The 27,615-nt window shown below is 29.9% G+C and overlaps 1 protein-coding gene across 1 annotated transcript; it reads right to left on the minus strand.

Moving 5' to 3' along the window:
• On the minus strand, window positions 1-25,625 carry LOC142325429 (3'-5' exoribonuclease 1-like). The gene is made up of 7 exons (XM_075367194.1): window positions 25,178-25,625; window positions 20,664-20,995; window positions 17,942-18,080; window positions 12,160-12,309; window positions 11,855-11,938; window positions 7,149-7,336; window positions 1-1,871 (listed from the first exon to the last, which is right to left on the minus strand). Exons 1-7 carry the CDS (start codon window positions 25,205-25,207, stop codon window positions 1,730-1,732), a joined length of 1,065 nt encoding a protein of 354 aa, XP_075223309.1. The 5' UTR covers window positions 25,208-25,625; the 3' UTR covers window positions 1-1,729.
• Window positions 25,626-27,615: the final 1,990 nt, after the last annotated feature.

Raw genomic sequence — 27,615 nt, forward strand, 5'->3', positions numbered from 1 at the left:
AAGTTTTTCAAATTTTTTATTTTTATAATACATTAAATCTCATTTATAAATTAACTGAACCGCTTAATTATCTCCAAAATATATAATTAATAAATTTACTTTTAATAAAACAATACTAAATTTAAACAATTACTTTGTACAGTTGTACCTTACGGTTGATGCTGTGGTAACTGTGAACTTGATGTTGGAGGTAACACCTGTGTAGATTTAAAAAAATGTCATGTGTATTGGTCTAGTGATAGTTTTATTAATTTTTTTACCTAGTTTGCTGTGACTTTTCCCTTATTTTATGAAATGCCCTGGATGAGCAATGTTTTTTCAGAAACATTAACAGCAGAGCATTATTAAAAAATTATTATAAATTTTGTAGCTTTGCTTTAAAGTAAAAGAAAGTGAAACCACTTCTTACAGCAAGAAGATGCTACATGTCATACTTTGACAATGGAGTTATATGAATTTTTTTATGACCGTTAATTTCCAACAGATTATGGTCTCCACAATCCCTGGATCTCTCCCCACCAGATTTTTATTTACAGAATATCTGAAGGATACAATTTTCAGGAGCAATCCACACATTTTGTATGACTTAAAAGATAATATTAAAGAAAGCCAACTCCAAAGAAGGTTGCACTAAATATGAAGAAAAGAGTTGACACTTTTAACAATGTACAAGATGGACACTTGGACATTTATTGTGACATGTAAGTAGAAAAAAAAAAATACAGTCTTCTTAGTGGTATTATATATAATTAAAATGCCTTTCATTAAATAAATTTGTTTTACAAGTGGCTTGTGTCGACTTCATCAACACTACAAAAAGATTTACATTTTTCTTTTTAATTTGCCATTGCAGATACTCTTTAACATTCTAACATTTACTAAAAAAGAATTAAATAATATTGATATTATTTATTATATATATATATATATATATATATAAATATAAGAAACAAAAAATAAATCTATACTGATGATCTAATTTTTTCATGTATAATTAAATTACAACTTTCTGTTCTTTTACTGCAATGTATCTTTGGTCTTTGAACATAATATCTATTTTAGATATGTCGAATGTTTTGTTGGTGAGATGGTTTTATACTTAATGATCTTTTTGAAGATCTCATTAACCAAACTGGCAAGGTACAACTGTAATATAAATTTTTCAATGCAAAAAATATAGTGCAACACACATCATAAACTTTATTATAATTTTATTATCACTTTAAAAAAATAATAATAAGCCCACATTTAAATATTTTTAAACATAGATTAAGTATTTTTTTACCATATCTCTGAAATTAGACATTCATAAATTTCATGAATACATCCATTAAAACAACCAGGCATTTTCAGAGCACAATATTTATCTGTTTTTCTTTCTTTATAATTTTTTATTTCTTATTCTATAGAAGTGGAATTTCTTCTTTTTAATTGACACAAAAATATAACAACATCAATTTACATATAAAACTCATAAATATACCAAATAACAAACAGTACTGTAACACATCAAAAAATAATTTTTTTATATCTTCTTATATAAGGTAATTCAAATCACATCTTATGTTAATAATAATGTAACTTACAAATATAATTCAAAATAAATTCTTACAGAAATGTTACTTAAAATCAAGTCTGTAAACTACCTCTCTGATTTTCTTTTGTTTTCATTTTAAAATGCAGATTTCAATTCTGTTGTAACTAATATAATCAGGTATTATAGTAACTGTTATTTCACTTCAGCTCCATCCTCATTAGCTTCATTTTTTTCACTCTTCTCATTTTCATTATTATTATAATTTTTATCAACTTCAGCACAATTTGTTTCATTATGTATGATGCTCCCATCATGAACATCTCCATCAGAAATAACTAAACAAAAAAATAATTTTTGAAGAATTAAATTATTTTATAATCTTGTTAAATTTTTGTCTGTTAGTTTGTATGAGAGAGAAAAAAATAACTGATAGGCAAAAGTGGATTATATCGAAAGTAAGGAATAACTTCAAATGGTTCAACTGGTATCTAACTGCCTTTTCACCAACAATATTGTTTGCTTTTGAATCACAATCACTAATAAAACTTAAATAATAAAGAATCCGACCAATTAATAACTTTTGGAAGTCTATGATTTGATTACTAAAAAAAAAAAAAAAAAAAAAGTTATTAATACCGCTAAAATTCAGTGAGATTTATGTATCTAAAATAATAAGTGAAGAAAAAGTGAGGTACAACTCACCAAAATGGTCTCAACAAAGACTACAAATACTGATAATGAAAAAAGCCCAGTTCTTGGCTGCAAAACCTTACTTAACAAATAAAAAAGTATGAGAAAATTGACACTTTATGGTTATGAATTCTTATCATGGATTTTTCCAACACATTTCTTAGAATATAGTACAAAAGTAAAAATGAAAAACTACAATTTCATATAATTTGCATGAAAAGAACCAAAAATACCAATTCATTGGCACAGAAATCAAAGGATGGCTTATATGTGCATTTTAGGATCACTATAAGAGAGAGAAAGAGAGCAAGAGGTGGAAGATAAATTTTTTTCCTTACAGAGGAAAGATTTGGATTTCTTGACTATTAAATCAAAACAAAAAAAAAATCATGCATAAGACAAAAAATTCAGACAAACCCACTCACAGAAGATTGTAATATATGACCTCTGTTTTATGGGAGCAAAAAAGGTGTCCTTTTGGTAAATTTTTTGGGCATAAAACAAGAATCATGTGCAAAATCTTTCATGAAATATTTTTTAGAAACTCATCAATGCCAGTCAGAACTGATGTAGTAAATGGACATACAGAATTGTACTCATTCAAGGATGTTCTACCTATGCTGCTCAGAGGATTCGGAAAAAATGATGAAACTTTAGAATCAGGGAAAGTTCCTGATGGGAACTTTTTAATCACCCAAATAGCCTGAACTTGCACATAATGTTCTTTCCTACAAGAAGTAATTCAATTCTCAACAGCTCAACAGGAGTGAGATCTAAAAACAAAGTGCAGAACTGGCTGAAATCTCAAGCAGCAGATTTTTATGAACACTGAATAAAAGAGCTTCTTGCTGCTTGAGATATATATATATCTATATATATAAAAATTTTAAGTTCGTTTGTGTATGGCTTCAAAAACTCAAAATGTTCTGCACCGATTGAGCTCAAATTTTAGCATGATATATAACCCGCATCAAAGATTGTTTTCATCTATTTTTAATAAATCGATCTATCTATTTTTAATTTGTACAGTTTTTTAATAAATAAGAGGCTAATAAATCAGATGGAAATGTAAACAAAGAAAAACTAATCAGATCATTGCAAGATGGCCGCTGTCAAACACAACGACCAATCACAAAGAGCCTGTATGGCCGTTGCCAGTGTAAACAAAATCACAACTGATTAAGTAACAAATTTCTTTGAATATATTTAACAGCTAAAACATCTGTATTTTATTAAAAAAAAAAAAAAAACACCAAAACAAAAAGAAAAGCCACCAAGAAGGATGACTTACAGTAAATAAATTAAAACACCAACTTTCTTATAGCCCAGATAGACTTAAGACTATGCAAACAATAAAAGTCGAAATAACCAAATACACAGAAAATAATATCCCTACATAATGACCAAAAAATCCTTTGTTAGGTTATTTTTTTACATATATATGACCAAACAATCGTTTTTTGGTCATTTAGCGTTCTTTGCTATGTAAAAGCAAAGAACAAAATTCACAAATAGTAACACTGAAACCACACAACTAAGTATTCGTTTTTTTTTGTTTTTTCTAACCTCCGAAACCACCGTTATGCATTGCCATGCCTGACCGGGATTCCAACTCGGAACCACCGGATTAAATTCCAAGACGTTACCACTCGCGCCATGGAGGCCGGCAAACATATTCGTTAGGAGCCGAATAAAAACACGACTTACCAATATGGCGTTGTGTGTCAAACCAATTTTATCGGACTATAATTACTTTTAATATCACAATATATTGTGATATATCATCACAATATATTGTGATATATCATCACAATATATTGTGATATATCATCACAATAAATCATTCTTTTTTCTTCATATCAACAAGTCTCTTCAACAATGAGCTATCTTCCTGCGATGCTATCTGCAGTTTCTACAAATTTATGTCTACTTCTTTTCTACTTAGACATTCTGTCACTCTTCTTTAATAAAAATATTCTCTTAATTCTGTCATTTTTACTTTTCTGTAGAATAATCTTTTTTAATTTTCTAAATAGTTTGAACTTTATACCACAATCAAAACCTTATATTCCTCTGCTAAGTTCTGTACTTCAGCATGCTCTTGTAACAGTTATTGTGTAACTAATTGTTTTTGTAAATATAAAATAATATACAGTTCAATTGACAGCTTCAAATGTAATTTCAGAAATTACTTTATTGAGAAAATGGTGTTTCTCATCAGTAACTCATCACAAATGTAGAACCCAAACATTCATCTGCCACTATTACTTAGAACACTTTCTACTTCATTCTTGCCCTTTGTCACATTATTTTCCATTTTGGCATGCCTATTTTCCATGATTAGTAAATGTACTTTATTCTCTTTTACTTTATCCACGATTTACTACAGTCGAGAATAGAGAATATCTTTTCCAAATACTTTGTTATCCACCCAAACACCGCCTATAATAAAACCCACTTCACCAAATCCAGTTTAATAACTTTTGATTTGACTGTATCCTAATCCACTCTTTTTCTAAAACATTGATTCTTGAACAAAATCCCCCACTGCCATATTTACTGTAGTCTTGACAATATAACCGCCAAATATGACAATGTAAACTCCATATTCAGTTTCTTTTCTCAATTTCTTTTCATCAGTATCAAAAATTTTGATTTATTTTTCCATCCATGCAAAATCTCACATTCTTTTCAGTAAGAGAAGTTACACTACACCAAACTTTTTTAAAGTTTCTTTCAAAAACTTTACCAATTTTTTCAATCCAGTTTCTTCCTTAGTACTCTGAAAACTACACAGTGTACTATTACAACTATTAACTTTATATGGATTACCAGGCTTACAATAAAGTGAGTTAACTGGAGAGGCAGCTTCTTTTAGCTCCCTTACCGATTTGATCCGATTCATTGTATCTTTACACCAAAACCATCAAAGCTTGAAGTATTAAACAATAGTCCCAAAATAATTCAGATCACTAACCAAGTTTGCTTCCTGGGGAGATTTGTCAAACTCTCTATTCACCAGTTTGATGGTTTAGCAGAGGCATCTCTTGCTGATTAAGCGTTAAAAAGTTGTAGTGAGAGAAGCTAAAAAATTTTTGTTACAAGCAATTTTACATTATATGATGCAGATGTTGAACAATATTATATCACCACTTCTTCCTGACTGAACTAATATCTGCGGGTTGATTCTCAGGACCCATTACAATCTTTAGAGCTTTAAAACAAAGTTGAAAAGTTAAATAAATAAAAGTTGACAAGAGAGTAAGTTTTAAAATACAATGATGGAAGAATTTTCATACAGAAGGAGATAAAAATATCTCTTAACTCATTAATGAATAAAAGTCTAAAATTAACAAATTAACAATTTAAGGCCACCGTAAGCCTAACAACAGCACCCATGTTCATCTTCTACTTAATGATAATTGCATGGGTTTCAAATTAGAACACAAATATCATTTCCTATAAAGTATTATGATGCACAGCTCAATTATAATGACAATGAAAGTTATTTCTTACCCTGAAACAGAACAAACAAAACATTTTAATTAAAAACTGATGACAGAAAATATCCACTAAATTAAAAAAATAAAAATAAATTACATTATAAACAAAAATCCATTCTCAAGATTTAAATAATTTAATACAAAATCTTACTTTAATTATAAAGATATTTTATTCAATATCAGCAATATTCATTGCTGATTTACAGAATTAGTAGAATATCTGCAATCAAACACTGCATTAATGTTAATCAGGCAAATTCTATGCATACTTTTAAAAATAATAAAGATAGCTAGCCCATACTACCATAATGGTTATTACAACAAAATATTCTAAAAATAAATAAATGTAAATAAACATAATAAAACATCTACATTTTTAATCAAGATGCTGCTGTAAGTGCAAAAACAAGCACACATATTCAAATTTCAGCAGCATATTAAATTATAGTTGCATCATTTCCTTGTAACACACCAAATTGCACAGAATAAAACCAGAAATTTGTTTGTATCCTTTTTTAAAACGTATGCTACAAACACAATGATTCTGCTACATTACAAATTCAATAAATTATGAAAACAACAATATTTTATGTTGTTAGAATGGTGTATTTCAATTTATAGTATCTCTTTTGTTTCGCATATGTCATGACAAATGAAGACTACAAAAGATTGAAATGGAAAGTAAAAAAAAATAATTTTATCCAAAAATGAATCCACTATCTGACCATAACTATGCAGTTCAAGCTATTACAAAATTTTTTTGATGTTACATAGCAGTTATCTCTTAATTACATTTCTGATAAAAAATTTAATAGTAGTCAAAGAAAAAAATAAATTATTTATGGGGTTTTACTTTGTACAGACAGTAAGTTTAGAATACCTCTAAAGATGTACTTAAAAATATTTTTTTTATCTGTGAGGAAAGTTAATAGTCTAATCTTTATTGAAAATTAATGCACTTACATTCTACATATCGCTATATATAATAATATTCATGTACGGTAAGAGATTAGAAAGCCTAGCATTGTGCAATAAGCAACTCAGCCCAAGGTTCAAATCTTCTTGTACAGCCACTGGATAAAAACAGAGTTGCTTGTTAGATCAATGAACAGAATCATTCTCTAAATATAAGAGTGCAGAAACTCTAAAGATCCTAAAATCCTTAGCATGGATCCAGTGGCTGTAATGAAAAAATTCCACAGAACATCATTCAGGAGAGAGGGATAATCAAGGATAACTAAAAAGAGTGAACAGTTGGAGAAGAATGATGTACTGACAGAGGGAATGATAAATAAGAATAACAATCCTGCTTAAAGAAGTTCTTCAAGGCACTTTGATATCATTAAGATATTATTATTATGTCTTACACATAAACAATTCCTAAAAAAATAATAAATAATATCATGAAAAATATACTTACATTTGATTTCTGCCAATAATAATAATTAGTTCTCATTCGTCGTATATGTTCATTAACTTCAATTGAAACACCATCCTTAATCATCAATATAAGAAGATTAGCAATATTCTTTGCATCATCAAGACCACAATGGGGTCGACCTTCAAATTGAACACCTAATTCTTCTAACATGCATTCAAGTCTCATCTACAAATACAAGATATCAAAATTAATTTAGCTATAAATAGAAATTGACTTTAAATTAATTATTAAATAAATAACAAGCAGTTCGTGAAGAGTTACTCTAAAAAGTGCTTTTTAAATATTACACAGAAGAGACCTTTAATCAAAATTAAAAAAAAAATACTTTGTACGTAAGTCTTAACTCTGAAATTTTTTATTATGATACTTATCTCTAGTGAGTAAATCACAAAAAAATATTCCAGTAAGTTGGGGGGAAAAACCCTGTTTGAAATTTCAAAATGGAAGAAGTTTAAAATTCTATTTCTTTAACTTTCATTGCTTCAATTCTTTTTCTAAAATGCTACCTCGGCTAGTAAATCATAAAAAAATGAGTTCTGCTAAAATGAGGGGAAACCTCTCTTTTCTCACTTGAAATAAAAAACTTCCAACTTCTTTCAAATACTATTTTTGCCTGTTGAAATTTTTAGTTAAAATATATCCTAAGCATGTAAAAAATCATCAAAAAGAGAGGAAACATTTGTGTAAAAATGCTCATATTTTTTTTTTTGTTTAGTTCATCGTGAGTGACTAAATGCCAAAAATCTACTTTTTCATTACATCTATTTACTTCTCATGACTAAACGTCATGAGACTGGTTTGTTTCAGTTAGAGTACTCAGATGAAATTAGGCTTTAAGATGGAGTAAAACATATTTATATATCAAATATGTATCCACTAAGAGACAGACTAAAAATGGTGTATGACATCAGAAGTAAGTCTGTCAGTTGGAGAAGGGAACACGTTGATGACTTGACAATTGTTAATGGAATCAAATTTTCTGACACTTAAAGGAAGTTTATTATATTTTACAACTGCATAACAAAGGAGTTTTTCAAAAGCAGCAGTTCTGTGCAGTGGAAAAGAAAATTCATCGCTACAAGTGGTATTAAAATTGTGATTTTAAGATAAAAATACAAATTTAGATGGATTGGACTTACAAAACATAATTATAAGAAAGTGAATAAAATTTAAACGGTAATTTTGCTATTCTACACAGCAAGCAGTTCCGAGCTGGATGATGGAGTGGGGAATTAATGTTCTGTGTGTTAGAGAGGGTGAACCAGCTTGGTTAGCTCCCCCACTCTGTTCTGCCATCAGTACAGTCATGAGTGAGCAAGAGGTTCCATTATCTGTTGCACAACATACAATCATAAAGTTTTTAACTAATGAAGGCATTAAAACCACGGAAATTTTAACTCGTTTAAAGGTACTAGTTTTTAGATGCTACACTGTCCCAGAACAGAGTGTATACGTGGGCCAGACAATTTAAGGGCGGGTGAGAAATTGCAGAAAATGAAAGTCATAACTGATGCCCAAGGTCAAATCTCATAGCTGACAACATCCATGCTGTTTGAGAGCTTATCAAAGGTGATCGCCGGTTCACTGTAGAAGAAATTACATCAGAAGTGGGTATAAGCTGTGGGCTGATACCAAACAATCCATTATCACCGACCATCTTGGCTTTAGAAAAATTAGTGCTAGATAGATTCCGAGGTTGTTGACTGAAAATCAAATACAGGTCATGCCATATTTCTGCCATATATTTCATGCCATATTATTATTGGAGATCTGTGAAAGACTTCTGAATCGATTTCAGCAAGAAGATGATTTTTTGAGGCGCATCATCACATGTGATGATGAGACATGGGTCCATCATTACACTCCGGAGTCAAAAATGGTGAGTAAGGAGTGGTGAAGGAAAGATGAGGGCTGCCCCCCAGTCGAGGCCAAAACCTGTCTGTCAGCCGGAAAAGTTCTTGCAACAATTTTTTTTGACTCAAAGGGAGCTGTACTCACTGATTTTCTCCACATCAATGAACAGTGAATGCAGCTTACTACTACCAGCTACTACAGTCAACAAAAGCCGCCTAACAAAACAAAAGACGGGGTATGTCCATTAGCCATGTCATCCTTCTCCATGACAACAACAGGTCACCAAACTGTGATTTTGACAGGGGATAAATTGGGAAAAATGCACTGGGAAACCCTCGACCACCCTCCCCTAAAGTCCAGATTTGTCCCCCTGTGACAATTTTTTGTTTATACCCTTGAAAAAATCGCTTGATGGGGAACGATTTAAAAACAATGATATCGAGGTATGCATGCACAATTGGTTGATGACTTGTCCTCAAACCTTTTACAAACAAGGAATATTCAAGCTTCCAAATCGTTGGCAAAAGTGTGTAGATCATACAGAAGACTATATAGATAAATGATGAAGGTATGAATTGTGTATATTATTAATCAATAAATTTATTAAATAAAATTATGGTTAATATTTGATTTACCCTTGTATTACATAAATAAATATTAAGAAATATTATAGAATATTAAATGTCTAAAGCTGAGCTAGAATAAATGTCGTGCAAATATATGACTAATGACATGAACAATCTTTTCTTTTAAATCAAGTAAAACAGGTCATTAATATAATCAAGGAGGTCCTAAAATTGATCACTTTGGTATTCCAACAATAAGCTTATCAAACTTGCTAGAGTAATTCATTGAATCAACAACCATCATTGCATTTTACCTTCCTGATAGGATTTCAATTATTCCAGCACTAAAACAGTCACTCTGCAGTATTTGAGTTTCTGAATCAGGAGATAACGGTTTACACAATAAAAAGCCTCAGTGATATCAAAGGTAGAATCACTTATGGCCTTTCAAGAACTGTCTGAGGCAAGATAATTCATAATTTTCTCCAATCGTGTTTTTATTTTTATGAAAATCAAATTCTCAAACAATAATTTATTATACTCAAAAGTGAACAACTATCCCAATAGCTGTTCTTCCAAATATTTTAGAAAATGATGACAAAGCTGATTATTAAATTCTAAAGGAGAAAAAAAAATGGAAGAATATCATCTCTGACAAAACCCTTCAATGAGTTTAAAAATTATATTAAAAACTTTAGATTTTAACATTATTTATTAAAAATAATAATGTTAAAATTTAGATTGGTTTGAAAGAAGCTAGAAGTTTATTTATTTTTCTCTAGTTCAGAAAGAAACTCTAATGAAAGTTCAGTTAGTTTTCGCTTGCAAATTTATATAAAATTTATTAAATACTCACAAATTTTCTTAAGACACTTGTCTGACAACAATAGTTGGAGAAATTTCATCATTTTTTAAGGAAGAATTACCAAATTTATGTAGTAACATAAACATAAATTATTTTTTTGTAGTTCCTCTTTTTACTACAAGAGATATGGACTGGGACACAACTGGTGTCCCAATCTTCATCACCTTTAGCACTGTTATTATTTTTTTTTTAAATAAGAGGAGAGCAATATTAAAATAATATTATTTAAATCTTCTTAAAAAAGAGAAATATTACATTTTAACATCATTTATTTTCTTTTTAAAATTCAATAAAAAGTCCCAGTTCTTATACTGTAAATATGAATTAAAATATATATTATTTTCTGAATTCTTGTTTTAAAAAATGTATCTCTCTAGTTAGAATTTTTACCCTGAAGATTTGAAACGATATTAAGTTTAACTTTAAGTAATTGTGGTGTGTAACCTAAAATACTACTCATGATTCTCAATTTCATAATTAGCGTGGTCAAAACTGGATACAAAATTATGTACAGCAGAATAGTGTGGAACATGATCCTAATTAGGATAGTTATATTTAAGTGAAGGCAGTAATAGTCTACTACATCCAAAAGCTCAGCATTAGTTACAATTGTATTTTAAAACATCAGATATTGTAATCTTTAACCAAAATAATATAATATGAAGGATAATTAGTTTTGCACTATTTAAGGAGAAAATCTTTCTGAAAATTATAACTAAGACTTCTTTTTTCTTGTCAACATAAACAGTACAATAAGTTTATGTGTTTCTACAACAATACTGCAATACATAAAGACAGACCCATACAGAATCCTTTAAATTCGCCGTGACATACTTCTTGTAGCCCCTTTCTTATCAAAAATAACCTCCACCCCTTTTCTTAAAAATATGTACATGGTTAGTTACCAAGTTAGAATCCTTTCTTTAAGCAATATACAAAGACAAAAGAATTCTCTGGCCCAATGATCACTTAAACATCTAGCAATTCATGTAGTTGTTAAAAGGAAGATACTGAACTCAGCAATCTTATTAGCTTGGATCAACCGCTGAATATTAAGACTTCATCAAATCACTATACAGCAAATTCCTTTCCAAGTACAATAATCTAAATATTTAATATTACATTGGTTTCAGATGAACATATTTTTTCCTATTTTCCCATTATTTATAAAAAATTTATTTAGGTACAACTATTAATAATTATCCTTTAACTGAGAAATAAAGCTGTAAATTAAGAAATTGCTGTGATTTTTAAATTTTCAGTTGTGAAAAAAATTTGTTAAAAACTGGCGAACAATAGATAATTAAGGCTGAAATGTTATCAAAAAATGAATAAATACACAATCTTGAAAAAATTATTATATATACAAATTAACATATAGTCCATTTTAAAGCTTACCTTTTTTGTTCTGTAAAATCGACTGTATGTTTTTCTCAAATTTATCCATTTTTTGGCATAATATGGAAATTGGATTTGTGAGATCTGAAATAATTCCAGGATTATATCGTTAATAGAACTTTAAAAAAAAATTATATACAAAATAGTTAAAACAAAAATAAGAGTTTCAAAAAACTAAACAAATTACCAGTTTTCTTAGAGCAATGAATTACACTATATGGGAGATGAGGTAGCTCTTGAACAGTTGCATTTACAGGAAAGTGTCCAAGAATAAAAATATCTTAGTACTTTATTTACATAATTACCTTGCATTGCAAGTGTAGAAACCGGCACATGTCCCATGGACCATCAGTTACAAATGCAAATTTATTTTTGCTACCTAATTTATGTTTTTGTAACCATAACTCAAATTTTTTTAGAACCAAAATGAAATCTTCTGCCTCATTAACAGTCTCCTGAAATTAAGAAAATAATAATATTAAATAAAAAAAATAATGATATGTTTTGTCATATATCTGAAAACCAGGTTTCGTTGTGGTAACAGTACACAGTCAAGTAAAACTGTAAATGGCCCAATGAGTAAATGTCATGACATAATAGTTAATAACAGAAAGTATAGAATAGACAGATTAAAAAATTTAATATATAAAATTAGTAAAAAACAAATTGCATACACGTTTGCGTAAACACAACAAAATAGCAATTACATCAATAAACTGTGTAGATCTATTCTCTTGATTAAAACTTCTAAAAAATACATCCCCAAGAAGAAATTTTGGGATATAAAAATTTATATCCTTGATTGGTTACAGGCATTTTATTTACTGATCAATTTGACTAAAAATTTTCAGTCTCAAGAGAAAACCATATAATATCAACCTTTGTTTACAGCATGTAAACAAATTGGTGATCTTACAAAAAATAAAACATGTCTTTAGACACTTTGATTACCGAAAGTCATCTGTTTGCATTACGATGAAAAGCATGAATCTAACAACACACCATGATGTTCAATTATCAGGGTTCCCCAAAATTTTGAAAGTGGTTTTCCCTGACTAAAATAACCATTACATTAAGGCTAATGATATTTTTTTCAAACAACATTCAAAATAGCTCATTATAATACTATGATTTTTTTCAACTTGGAAACTCAAAAACTTGTGACATTTTTCAATGTCATCAATGCAAAATCAACCTCAATGTAATATGAAGATATATTTCACAGTAGAGCTACTTCAATCTAATTCATAAACATAATTGTGAATGGAAAATGCTCGAATCTTAAAATATTTTTTGGTAAAAATGTTTTTAAATACTCATCTCTATTCGTTACTAAAATACTCAACTTAACTTCAAGTATTTGCACACCCATAATATTCACACCAGGTGATTCAAAAAGGACTTCACAACTTTAAAAGCATATAAAAAATTTATTGAGATAACTTACAGATTCAGTTGAGATCTCATTTCATAGAAAAACAAATCAAGTTTGTTACCCAACACTACTTTGGTTCAATATGGCTTCCATTTGCAATGTAACATATATCCCACCTGAAGTTGATTTTATTTCACTATGTAGCCAGGAAGTCGAGCATTACTTCTGCAGCTGCAGTGTTAATTTGAATTCTTAGGTCAACAAAATCAGCAGGCAAAGGTGGTATACTACATAAACCCATCTTTAATGAAATCCTACAAGGAAAAAATATAGCGGGATCAAATCTGGGGAGCAAAGCGGCCATGCAACTGGATCTTTACAACCAATCCACCTGGGAATCGAGAACCATGAAAATCTCACTTCTAGGCGGTAGTGAGGTGGTGCACTATCTTGCTGGTAGTAATGGCATCCATCTTGGTCATCATTGTCTAACTGAGGAATTAGAAATTTTTTAATATTAACGATACCATTTATGGTTGCCTCCTGGAAGAACAACCTGTTCTCAATGAAGGTTTGATGCCAAGAGTACTTAAAGTGAATGCCTACTAGAAGGCTTCCTACCACACTCTCTATGAAAATTTACATTGAACTGTAGTTGGTAACTGAAAATTGCAAAACCAAAGCACACAGCGATCAAATTCCACACCAGTACATGTTTCGATTTTTCATAACACTGGTGACAGTGCTGGTAGCCAAATTCAGTACTAATGAACTATATGAGTAAATACTAGACGTGTTTTGCTATGAACTGAGACCTAATCTGTTAAGTTATTTAAATAGATTTTTATATGCTTTTAAAATTGTGATGTCCTTTTTGAATCACCCGCATTAACAAACATAAATACTTACTTTTCATTATGAAAATTTTTATATGTTTTTGAAATTTACACCTTAAAATTTTAATTTTTGGACTCAATGGGTTGATTAAATCCAACTGATTTCATTTCAATGAGATCTGGCTAGACCTTTATCAAATTTGAATTAGATTTGGTTGGATTTAATTGGCTACCCATTAAAGAAACCTGCTGAATCCAGCTAAATGTTACTGAAAAATCACTTTACAAGATTTGGCTAGAACATTGTCTAATTCAATGAAGTTTCAATAAGATTTTATTGAATTTAATGGATTTTTTTAACCAGGGAGTGAAACTTTATAGCACACATGCTATATATAAGGTTATAAATTGAAAAACTGGTTTTTTATATTCAAAAATCACTGAACCCAAATTCATGTATCAAGATCAATTCAAATATACACTTTGCTACTGTACATTTCAAACTTGAATCATATTTATAATTATGAAAGTAATTTCTACTAAATTTTCTGTTTTGCCAATGACTGAAGCCTCTTCAGCGAGGAAAATACATAAGTAGTCATTATCTTTTAGTAATTTTTCTGCTTAAATAAAATTTTTAAAGTTTTCCCTGACATTTTGCAAATTTCAATAGATTTCCCTGACTTAAGGTGATTTTTCAAAACTTTCACCGACTTTCAAGAACTCGGGAAACCCTGGTTATGTTCTTTTGTGTGTTAACATTCTTCCAATTGTTCCACTCAGAGACACTCTACAGGATGATCAATGATCATTTGATCATTCTTTTTCCTTCTTCCTTGGTTGAGTGCCATAGTTGATGTGTAAATGGCCATCCCAGTTGCATTTTGGCTTCATCCTGACACATTCTAGTAGTTGAAAGAACAGCCACTTCTTTACTGCAGCTTTTTACGGTAGTTACTGAGTATTTGGAACTTTCTAAAGACTGTTTCCTACACAGAAGGTCAAATGATCAAAAGTTTGATCAAAGTGCCTACTGGAATGATGATTAACCTCAACATAAAAATACTGTATTATTGTTGTTAAATGATAACATTTCTACGGATGGACAAAATAGTACACATCTGGATATAAATCACGACTTTAACAGGTTAATTTCTATAAGACCTGCTTCTAGGTCTTAAGTTACATGCATAGTTGGGCAAACAGACACATGCTGATGTCTCAGTATCATAGTGATTTCCAACTACTAAAGGTCTTTATTGCATCTCATTGTTCAGAACAAAAACACTGCAATAGAGCAAATTAAGACAATTCCAATGGTATACTTTACTTCTTTGTGTACTGCCTCAGTCAAAAGTTACTAAGATATTTCCCAAAAATTATAAATTTAATTTGTAGAATAATTGTATTATTATTCAGGTTGGCAAACATGTTAAGACCCAGTGTCAGGGATGTGATTTGCATATGAGCAAATCACATTGGTGATGGCAAGAAAATTTTTTTCTTGCCATCATGAACCACGCAACCTATATTTTTGGATTTCATTATTTCAGATGACTGAAATGGCATTTTTAACCCTTATTTCATTCTTGTAAACAACGTAATGTATTGTAATTATAAAATTCTCCCATTCATGTCTCATTCACTTAATTTATATTTTTTTTATGCACCAATTTGTCTCACTTTTTTTTATTATAATTGTATAAAATTAAAGCAAACTTTTATACGGAATGTAAAAATTTCAACAAAAAAAATAATTTTTTTTTGGTAGCAGTTTAGTATTGCTGTTTTGGGTGCAGCAGTCACCCTGTTAATCAAACAAGATCTTTAAATCCTTAGGAAATTTTTCAGTTATGCTTGTACTACAAAGATCGATCCAGAAATAAGGTTCCCAAAGAGCTCCAGCTGCACGGGAAGGTGCGAGGTGAAATTCAGCAACACCGCTGTGCGCGGCTGTTCCTCCACTCTTGATTCTGCCCGGCCGTGCTTCGCTGAGCTGCTCAGTCTTGGCTCAGCAGCTGTCTGAGATGGAGGTTCCACTTGTTGATCCCGCCAAGTGCGAGATTCGTTCTGTAATTCACTTTTTGCATGCCAAAGGGACTACACCTGTGGATATTCATTGTCAGTTGACAGAGGTGTATGGCGACAAGTGTATGTCCGTTCAACACGTCTGAAAGTGGTGCAGGGAGTTTAGTGCCAATCAGAAGGAAGTACACGATGAAGAACGGAGTGGAAGACCATCAGTTTCAGAGGTGGTTATCGAGATGGTCCAACGCGAAGTGCTTCAAAACAGGAGGATCACCATCCATGAACTTGTTGCTCGGATTCCTGGGAGTTCTTACGGTACAGTGGAAAGAGCTTTGACTGAAAAATTGGGGTATCACAAGTGTATCATTTCACTCCTGAAACAAAACAAAAATCCAAACAGTAGCGTCACTCAGGGTCACCAGTCACAGTCATGGCCAGTGTTTTCTGGGATCGTAAGGGGATACTGCAGATCAATTTCATGGAACCTGGGACAACAATCAACTCAGACAGTTACTGTGCAACACTAAGAAAACTCAGGCGAGCTATCCAGAACCGCCCGCAAGGATGACTGACAGCCGGTATAACACTGCTTCACGATAACGCCCGACCTCTCACATCTCCCATCAAACCCAGGAACTTTTGACACAGTTTGGGTGGACTGTCACCTACCTTACAGTTCGGACCTCGCGCCTAGTGATTATCACTTGTTCCCCAAGTTAAAGGAATACTTGAGTGGCCAACATTTCCAGAGCAACAATGAAGTCAAAGAAGAGGTGAAACACTTCCTCAACGGGTTGGCGGCAGAGTTCTACGACATTGGGATACAGAAATTGGAGCACAGTCTATAAAAATGCATAGAAAAAGATGGAGATTATGTAGAAAAATAGAGCAAGGTTTCTTCTTTCCAACGATGTAAATTTCTATGAGAATAACAATGTTGTCTATTTGTAAAATTGATGGGAACCTTATTTCTGGATCTACCCTTGTACATTTTCTATCGATACAACTGCAATTTTTTTTTTAGTCAAACTTATCCAGTGATTTTTTTTTTACAATTATGGAAAAACGTTAATTTATAAATATTTATGATTTCATAGTACTTTATTAAAAGTGGTACAGTTCTGTAAAATAAATTTTGTAAACTATTGAACACTGAAGTTTTACCTTGAAAAGTCATTACTTTCTACTTTTTTTTTTATGAAAGAAATAATGCTATCTCTAAACAGAAGGGAGAGGTGCTCACCGCAGCAGACAGTTCCAATCACACACATCCACCCCTACCATACTTAAGACTATTGGCCATAATAATAATAATAGTGATCACTCTCTTCTCAAGTGTTGCCTTTTTTCCTTGCACTTAACAATGCAAAGAAAAATTCTTTAGGCTGGTACACAAACCTCTTGACCTATATACAAATATACACTAGAAATAAATTGGTATAAAACAAGAATGAGTGAATTTTCATAATATATTTTTTGTGAATATTCCCAAATAAAAAAAAAAAATTTACTTATATTGGTAATTAAAATATCCATGGCCAATCAAAGACATGAACCCCACACACTTCTAGAAGTCAAGCAATTCAAAGAATATTCAAGTGACTCAAGGAAACAAGCTTAAATGATTCAGCTGATAAACTAAATATATACATGGCTTTATATATAAAGTAATAGTTTGTATAAGTGACATTTAATTATTAAACCAATTTGACAGCAGTTCCCTTAATTTTTTGCCAATGTTGAACGGAGCTAAAGCTGCTATTTCCAGGTTAATTCCCAGTTTCCACCTCTAGGAATACAAACAACAAAATTTATAGAAATTATAAAAAATATATCATTTAATCTTACCTGAGTGATACCGGTCAATTCAGTACAAAATTTTGTAAGAATTGGGTTTACTTTTGGTTTACAAAAGGAACGAAACTCATCAACAATCATTTGTTTTTGAGAATCAATCAACACAGCAGGAAATTCAATAATCTCATGCCTACAACACAAAAATGTAAAAATTTCTCAAACTATTAGTTTCAGAATGTAAAATATATTGTACAATGAAGTATTAACTATTAAGCATCTATGAAACAGGAACAGAAAGTTCTACAAAAATGCAAAAACAAAAGGTGCTGTTATCCATAAATTTATCAAATGATTTATTTAATTAAATCAATTACAAAAGCAGCAGAAAATTTACAAAACAGAAATAAAAATTATAAAAAAATATAAACATTACAAAAAGCTTTATGTTATTACAGCAAGTCCTTTTATTTCACATTTATTCTGGTATTCCCAAAGACATAAATTTCCAAACACAAATTATAGTTTTTTTTTTTTGTTTGTTTAATCTCCAGAACCATTGTTAGGTTCTGGATCAGATGAATGATTTGTAGTGTGTATGAAAATGCCATGCCTGATCGTGATTCGAACCAACCTGGGACCTCCAGATGAGAGGCTGAGATGCACTACCGCTCACACCACAGAGGCCGGCAGTTTAACTTGTTTACTTCCAACCCATCATTAAAATGCTATCTTCATTGTGAACTGTCCCATAAAACTGTCAGTTTACAGTCATTTGTGATCACTGAAAACATCAGGCAACAAGCAATTGCCAAATAACGATGTTCATTGACCATATTTTTGGAAAAGAACAAGAAAAAAATATTGCTAGCACAGATTCCAAATTACCCTCAAAACTAACTAGACTAGTATTTTTACTCATAAATATTTAATATGATGACATTTGGCCTACAACTAGTAACACTAACAGAAAACTTTAAATAATGGCAGCTATTTTTATGTGCAAGGTTTCATACTAGAGTGAAACTGATATTTTAATAAGCATACAAACATACAAAACTATGTGCTACTTGGTATTATAAAAAATTATGTCAAATTATTTTTAACATTTATTTACCTTTTCAGCTTTCATGATTTCTTCATGCTGTAACAAAAATTCAGGACCTAGTTTAATAATAAAATGGCTTCATCATGCTAAATACAGCGTTAATAGAGTAAAGAAAACCTTAAATAACTTTTCAACTGTTACATACAAAAAAATGAAATTTAGTATATCTTCCTACCTCAAAACCATCTATTTTTCAGCGACAACAACTTACGCTAACCCACTAGGGAGCCCCCATGCTGGGCAACTCAAACATTTTAAATTTTAAGGTTGAGTTGTGACACATCTCTTTAAAGGATAATAATAATTATAAAATAAACTAATAAATTTTACTACCATAATTCATTCATTCAATATCGTAGCAGACCTTTAAACACAACTATTTTCGATACAAATAAATTGATACTGAAAATACTATCAATTATGGATTTAGAATCGTACATATGATTTTTGTGATCTTCTAGTTACAATTAAATATATATTTATATAGCCTATGATACTTCCCATAACGTACAGATTCCAACGTGGAGGTCATACATCTAAATTGGTTCAACCATTAAGCTGCTACGGTGGAACAAACACATACACCCTAAAAACATTACATTCCTTTTAGGGCAGTCATGTAAAAATAATACATGGTTTCCAAATTGGTTAGAGTTGTCACATACTGAAGCTTTTTAAATAGTTTTTTTTTTGTTTTTCATTGAGTTTAAAATGATGTGTTGCAAAACTACCCTTTCCACTTAAAATGTCTGAGTTTGGGGGTCCTCTGGGTACTTGGAGTGAGGTGATTTCATAGTAAAAAATAGGTTATTTTGAGATAGGAACATTCACAAAATTACATTTTTTCAATGTTTAACAAATGAAAAGTTATTAAAGAGTTGCTATACTTAACAGCGTATATATAGACATATACATTTTTTTTTTTAATGTGACTGGATTATCACTACACCAACATTATTACACAGAATTAAAAAAACAAACAATTTATTTTCACAATGCAATTTTTCATCGCAGGAACCACACTCTGAACTCCAACTATCCCATCCCTCAGTCTTGATCCATTTTCTAGCAACTATCAATACTGCCCAAAAAAAAAGATGTCAAGAGATTCAACTTGAAATTACAAATGACTGAACTGCAAAAAAACTAAGTGCAATGCTTAATCATTTTTTCTACAACTTAAAACATTTATTGGCAGTAAATGAAAAAACTGCATTAACATTTCATAAAGATTATAATTAAAAAATACTTTAAGGATAATTGCTGGGACAACAGTATGCAAGGTGAACTGATGAGAAAACTAGTTCAGATGAGTAAAGGAAACCATCTTGGCCCTCAGGTTAATCCTGGAAGAATGGCTTCAAAATATGAATACTGTCGCATGGGATTTGGCACACCAACCTATCTTATGTTCTAAGGCACAATGGAAGTATCAATCAGAAAGTTAATATAAATTAAATTGTCTAATATAACTCATTAAACGTTTAAGTCTACTTTAAGTAGCTCTTTCAAGTCACAGAAATTGTACACCACAATAGATAGTTTCTAAAATAAATGAAAATATAATGAAAAATATTAGCCTGATTTAGCAATTTATGTACAACCCTCATACAAACAATAATATAGTATACAACACAATAGAACATTTTAAATAAAACTATAACTTACTGATAATTCGGAGGATTTATTTCATTACACGTAGCTTCAAAATCAACAACTACATAATATGGATACATTTTATTTACACATCTTAAATTAGATGACGGTAACTTTTGTGATTTATAATAATTTTTTAATCGTTTCTTCATAGCTGTAACATTACCATTAAAATTCAAATTTAACCGTTTTAAATTGGTAACTAAAGTGTTTCTGTCCATTTCATTTATTCTACCATTCAAAATGACCAATTCCTTATTGTAACCATACAGTGTACGCTTTTCACTTGATTCCAACGTTTCTGAACTATCACTGTCCTGTGTAACATTTCCATCTGGAGCAAACTATAAAGAATATATTAAAAAAATATGTATCATAATACAAATAAATATATATTTAAAAATGTTTAAACATATATAATTACAGTAACAATGCTGATTAATATATCTACTATATCAATGTACCTGACCTCACAAAAAATGAGAATACAGTAACTAAATTTTAAAGAATAATCTGTTAATTCTCAAAGCAATGAATTTGTTACGGCTTGTGTCTAGTTCCTTGCTGAATTTCAGTACCTATGTTCTAAGGCACAATGGATGTATCAAATCAGAAAGTCTATATAAATTAAATTGACTAATATGATAATAATGAGATCAGAAAAGTTTGGAAGAATGTTGCTCAATATCTCCCACACCAAATCCTAATTAAGGAAAATGTTTCTTCATCAAAATATTTATACACAAATACAAAAAAGCATTTATTTAGATGAACAAGATTAAACCATGGTAAAATCTTGGTTAGAGCAGTATTACATACTAGAAAACTAATAATAAAATTAAACATAGACATGATTAAAGTCCATATTAAGATCAATATAAGAACATACTAAATATAAAAAAATAACTACAAAATGATTCACAAGTCATTAATAAAAATTATCTGAGCCCTTTTTATGTAAATGTTGAACAGGATAAAGAAAATTTCAAATTTTTAAGAAATTTTTCAGTTTGTATTATTTAAAAATTCATCAATAGCATTACTTTAAATTAACTGATGGGCCCATTTTTTAAATGGTTTGGCAATTTTTTTAAAAATGCAATGCATACTTAATAGTAATACCCTGTCTTATAAACAGAAGTATAGAATTGAGTTAACATGAAAACTAACTACTATTCAGTCTGATAGAGGTTGGTATTGTTTTTTAGATTATGTGACTATTCTTATAGCATGTTCATAAATATAAAGATATGGATAATTAACGTTTAACATTTTTCTAAATATCAATGTACATGATTCATACTTATGGATTCCAATCAATGATCTGACAGCTTTAGTGTAGTAAATTGTAAATATGTTCAGAGGTATGTATATGATAAAAATCAGTGTGCCTAATAATAATTTCAACCATACCAAGAAATTTTCTTGGTGACTAATTTGTTAAATGTCTTTTGTTGTATCACTGCAATACAAGCTGTGGTCAGTCAGCAATACGCTGTACCTTGCCTACTTACATTATTTGCTACACTACTTAGGTATCAGTACAAGAAACAATGAAATAGATCACAATGCTGTGAAAAATTTTAATAAAAATAAGACAAACTTTTTTACTCAAACAGTAGTGAAACAAACTTTTAAATAAATGTGAACTTCAAAAATATCTTAGCAATTCTTTTTTAAGTTTGAACTGACTTTGGAGTCAATTATCAAAGTCAAAAATTTGAATTTTTTAAATTAAGAACTACATTAAAACTAACAATTTATAAACCATTATTATTACAAACTTTAGTCAAAATTTACAATAATAGAAAACGTCTTATACATTTTCAATCTTTATTATTTTTTTTTAATTTCTTTAAACGTATTACATCATAAAATCACTCCCTTTATTGGAAAAACTGTTTGTTCAAATATAAATATGAGAAAAATAAGACTATAAAATTAAGAAAAGGAATGCACAAATACTACTACTTTTCAAGGAAACATGACACTACTACTGTGAATGAGCTAAGCCATTCCGTAATAAATTTGCATATACTATTTTCAAACTTAAAATTTTTACATAAACACAAGAATCAAGAGTTTTTAAATGTTATATGCAAAGAATGTGAAAAAAAAATTTTTCAAACAACTTTCTTGAAATTTTCTGAGAAACTACTTTGAATGTTGTAGTTTCATCAACTAATATCAGATAGGTTAAGTTATATTATAAGGGGTGTAAAAAAAGGAATATCAGGATTATTTGTTATATTTCTTGAATTACATGTACATTGTTGATTTAAGGCTAAAATCAAGGAGCAAAATGAGCAGTTTTAGTTGCGTTCATAGCTGTATATGGATTTCCTCTATTTTTGCTTGACAGCATCACTAAAAAAGATAGCAACTCTTGAACAGAAAGCCTTCTGTGTTTGCTAAATGTGAATCTGCAGTTACAGTTCAAAATGTGTTCTAAACAAAGTACAATTTATCCTCCAAGTGGCAATCACATTCATCAATAGCTTAACTAGTTTCAAATGACTGGATGTCTGTATAAAGAGTAAAAAGGAGTTATAGTTGTGCATGCACAGCTGTAGATAAATTCCCCATCTTTCTGCTTGACACCGCCATTTGGCAAGGATGATGACTCCTGAACATAAAGTCTACTGTATTTTACATTTTGCTAAATGTGAATCTTTAGTTATAGTCAAACATGCATTCTGTAGAAAGTTTAACTGTGGTCATCCAAGAAACAACATTTGTCGATAGTATAATTGGTTTGAAACTTCCAGTTATTTGTGTAAAGAAAAGAGTATGGAATGACAATGGGTATCTGAAGAAAATGTTGATCTATCAAGGAGTCATTCCTATATAATTGCAAAAGATTTGCTAGGAAAGCCAGCCACAAACTAGCAATGCCGGCATGAAATGTTTTTACGGAAATTCTTACATATGCATCCATATCAATTACAGCTGCAACAGGAATGTTAACACTCAGAATGTCAATATCTGGGAGTCAAAAAATCCTCATCTATAATAAAGCAAAAGGGACTCCCCAGAATTAAATATTTCCTGTACAACATCTCAACGGCAAGTTTAAGGGGTTTCTGCTTAAGCAAATGCAACAGTAGTTGCATATTTGGGTATGCTGAATACATGGTACTTTTCTAGACTGCAAAATGGACCAAGGAATTTTATTTGGCAACTAGATGGTGTACCTCCTCATTGGTATAACTCTGTACAGAGTCGGTTGAATGATGTTTATCCTAACCGCTGGATCGTTCAGAATGAACCTGATGACAGAAATTGTTTGCAATAGTTTAATAATCAATTATTAAAACTTAATTGAATAATACTTGTAGATTAGAATGCAAATATGATGATCCTTAATTTTTATACGTAATATTGTGTAATATTGTGATACTTGTAATACTGTGTACTTGTAATTTTTATCAAAATTAAAAGTACAGTTTCTTAACATAATAAAAATATATTTGGAGGTGTGTATAATTTTAAATGATATTATTCATAATCCGATAAGTATTACTTTTAAAACAAACTACAAAACAGCTTTTACACAAAACACTCTTTTCACCAAACAATCTAGACTTTAGATTAGAACATCTCAAAATATTTTTTTTTTAATTTTCTTGATAACATAAATAAATTGCCTGACATACTTTAGAAAACTTTATCATAAAGAAAAAAAAACAGATAGAGAACAGAAATTTTATATAATTTGCCTACAGCAAACTCATCACAGATAATGTGATCAAATAACAATGCGTAAAAGAGAACTTTACCCCAATCCACTTTCTTATTAAAGAGATGACCCTTAATTTGTCAACACCTTAACAAACATTTTTGAATACCACAGAACTTTTATTTTTACTCCCAATATATAAATGGTAATATAATTAAGCAAAATATTAATTTTTTAGGTAGAACTTTTGATCCATTAAATGAAATTTTTACAATCCTATTATCAATATTTTTAATCATTTATTTGTAATCAAAAATTCTAGAGCACATAATGAACAACTAATTATTAACAAAGAGTAGGTTCTTATAAATTCATTAATTCTCATTAACTTAAAAACTATAATTTTAAAGAAAACTATTAAGCTGATTTCACAATACAGCTTTGATTGTGCTAATTTAGAAGGAGGGATGTTAAGCATAAATCCTATTATTTATGTAAAAGTTCTAATTAAAGTAAAAGTCCCATAAATATTACTGTAAAATTTCAGCTGTGGCTAAATAATTGTATTATGAATTTTCCCATGATCTCAATTTACTCATATTAATTACATTTGTGATCACATATTTCGTATATAATTATCTTCGATACAGGTTACAAATTTCGTTACAGTTACGTTAAAAAATTAACGTAACCATTAGTTTGATGTTAAGAAATCTGTAACCAAATAAGTTTTCTTGCAACCATGGGCACTGTATTTATATAGAGTATTTTCATACTCTATAAAATAAATAAATAAAAAAAACACAAAACTAAACACTTTAATTCAAACAAATAATATAAACAATACCTCCAGAGCAAGTGTATCGTCCATTATCATTAGTAAAAAAACACGTGTGAAGTGAAAATATAACCTCTATTCAAATCTTAAGTCACACAAATACTTATGCTAAGCCGCATACATAACATCTTAAGTCACTGATATTGCACTATGTAAATATTAGAATTGTGTAATAATACTCAAGCAATGAAAAACCGTCACGTAACCTCAAAACATGTATGAACAGACATGACCAACCCAGACATTATCTGAATGTTATCGCAATGGTTGTAATCTCATCTTTTATAAACAGGAATATCAAGCATTCTTATATCTAGAAGTAAACCTCTGTTATTAGTGTTTAGTTGCCAGATCCAACTGGCAAATCACCAAATACGGCAGATTCTTAAAACAGAAGCAATTTCAGATAAATTATAATCATATGTCTTGCCAACAATTTTTTATTTCAACGTGTCTATTGAATTAATCCTACAATGAAATTTTTTTTTTTTTTCTTTTGGATATCGATTAATTAAAACGGCGGAAAATATTTTTTTTTGTCTTCAGTATTTGTCTGGCTCTCCAAGATTCCGTGTCTAGTGCCAGTCCTTTCATTTCTGAAAATATTAACTGTTATTATATTTTCTCTTTTTTTGCAAATTCAAAAACATAATATTTCTATTGTTATCTTACGAGCAATGAAAATAATTTCCTAAGATTTTTTTTTAAATTCCTTATCTTTCTATATACTTTTTTCAAATTGTTTAAAAAATTGAAATTATATGTAAAATTCTGTAGTTTAAACAATGATTAAAAAAAATTATGAAATCAAAAACTGTTGTTCGTAAGTTTTAACTCAACACGCATTCGCTTGTATAACTTTTCTCTTTAAGATCGTTTCCATGGTGTACGTCCGAAATATGTAGGTAGAAAAACCGTTAAAATAACTTCAACAAAATCGTGTAATTTTTCATTAAAAAAAAATCTATTTACATTTAATATTACTTTATTTTCAAATTTGATTGCCGAATTGTTCAGAATAAATTAACGTTTATCCGGACACCGTAGTTTGCATTAAAATAGATGTTACATAATCCATGATATGTTATTTTAACTTATAATTTTTATACTACGGTACGCTGAACGTAAGATTTGTATCCTGTTGCATATTACTTTGAAACATTATCAGCTACTCGAATACTATGCTATTATCAAAAATTAAGTGTTTATAACATAATATAAAACGCGCCAGTAGCATTGGCTACTTAAAACAATAAGGTAATTTGTGACCAGCTCAAAATCGCCCTCGTAATGGTAATTTCTTACAGTGGTCCTTCTGTTCTTTATGTAATTCTTCTGACCTGGCTGTTTTGAAGACTATCTTCATTTTAAAACCAAAGTCAATTAATTATTTATATGTACGTAATTTTGAACCTACAAGCAATTTAAAACATGCTTATAAAAAGTCATATGTCACAAAAATATAGATGGCAATAAGCCAGACACCTTAAAATGTTTGCAACAACCACTTTGTTAACCTACATATGTTAAAGTTTATCCTCAAAAAAATAATCCTAAAACTAATAACTGTTGATGTTATATTACTACAAAATTGTAACAGCATTTATTAATCAATTAATTCTGGGCATATTAGCAATTTATTCTGAAATAATACCATGATATTTAACAAACCATTCAAAACCAAAAGTGCAATGACAGTAAATTTATTCCAGGAATGTATCACATAACTGATTAAATAGTCATGTTTTCCACAAATATTTTTGGTTCATAAATAAAATCTTAGTGACAGAAACCAATCAGAGTCAGTGTTTTATAAAATTATGGTGAGCAGACAGAACAACATAGTTAATTTTCCCACTGGGTGACTTGTTTTTGTGAAGCACAAGTAAATGTAAATGATATTTTTTGGCCATTGAAGATATACATTTTTCAAACTATACATTTTTTCTCTTAAAGATCATTCAGGAATTTTCAAGTAATATAAAAAGTTGCAATGATTCTAACAACTTTAGTATTCTGTTTGGAGAAACAATTGGAAGGAAAATGTTTGGCCGGAAGGATCCCTCAACATCTGTTCAGCAAATGCAGTATTGAAACATCACTGAAACAAGGATTTGCAATTGAAGGTCAAATAATTCTGTTCTGAACTGTTTCTACTGAAATGTGGTTTGGCCTTAACTTAATTTGAAATCACAATCAAACAGCTGAATAATTCTCCATTCTCCTTGACCAAAGTAAATTTTATTTTTCTTGATGAATTAATTTACCACACAAGTTTGAAAAGCTTATCTGATCAGGGGCATCACAATATTGTATAATTATAACTTCATAAAAAAATAGTGTAGGAAAAAACTTGCACAGAAGGAGTCATTTTGTTGGTTAGGCATCATTGCAAATCAATTTGTTGGAATTACCTCATGCATGATATGGTTCAGACATAGTCCACC

This window comes from Lycorma delicatula, chromosome 5, assembly GCF_047948215.1.
Source record: "Lycorma delicatula isolate Av1 chromosome 5, ASM4794821v1, whole genome shotgun sequence".
Lineage (NCBI taxonomy): Eukaryota > Metazoa > Arthropoda > Insecta > Hemiptera > Fulgoridae > Lycorma > Lycorma delicatula.

Bases quoted from the DNA above. Each gene is read 5' to 3' on its own strand.
- LOC142325429 (XM_075367194.1), bottom strand. From the start codon at position 25,207: ATGATAATGGACGATACACTTGCTCTGGAG. The intron at 18,081-20,663 runs GTAAGTTATAGT...TTTGTGTTGTAG, and splicing joins ATAAATCCTCCGAATTATCA to GCATGAGATTATTGAATTTC. The intron at 11,939-12,159 runs GTAATTATGTAA...GAATTATTTCAG, and splicing joins TTCTACACTTGCAATGCAAG to ATCTCACAAATCCAATTTCC.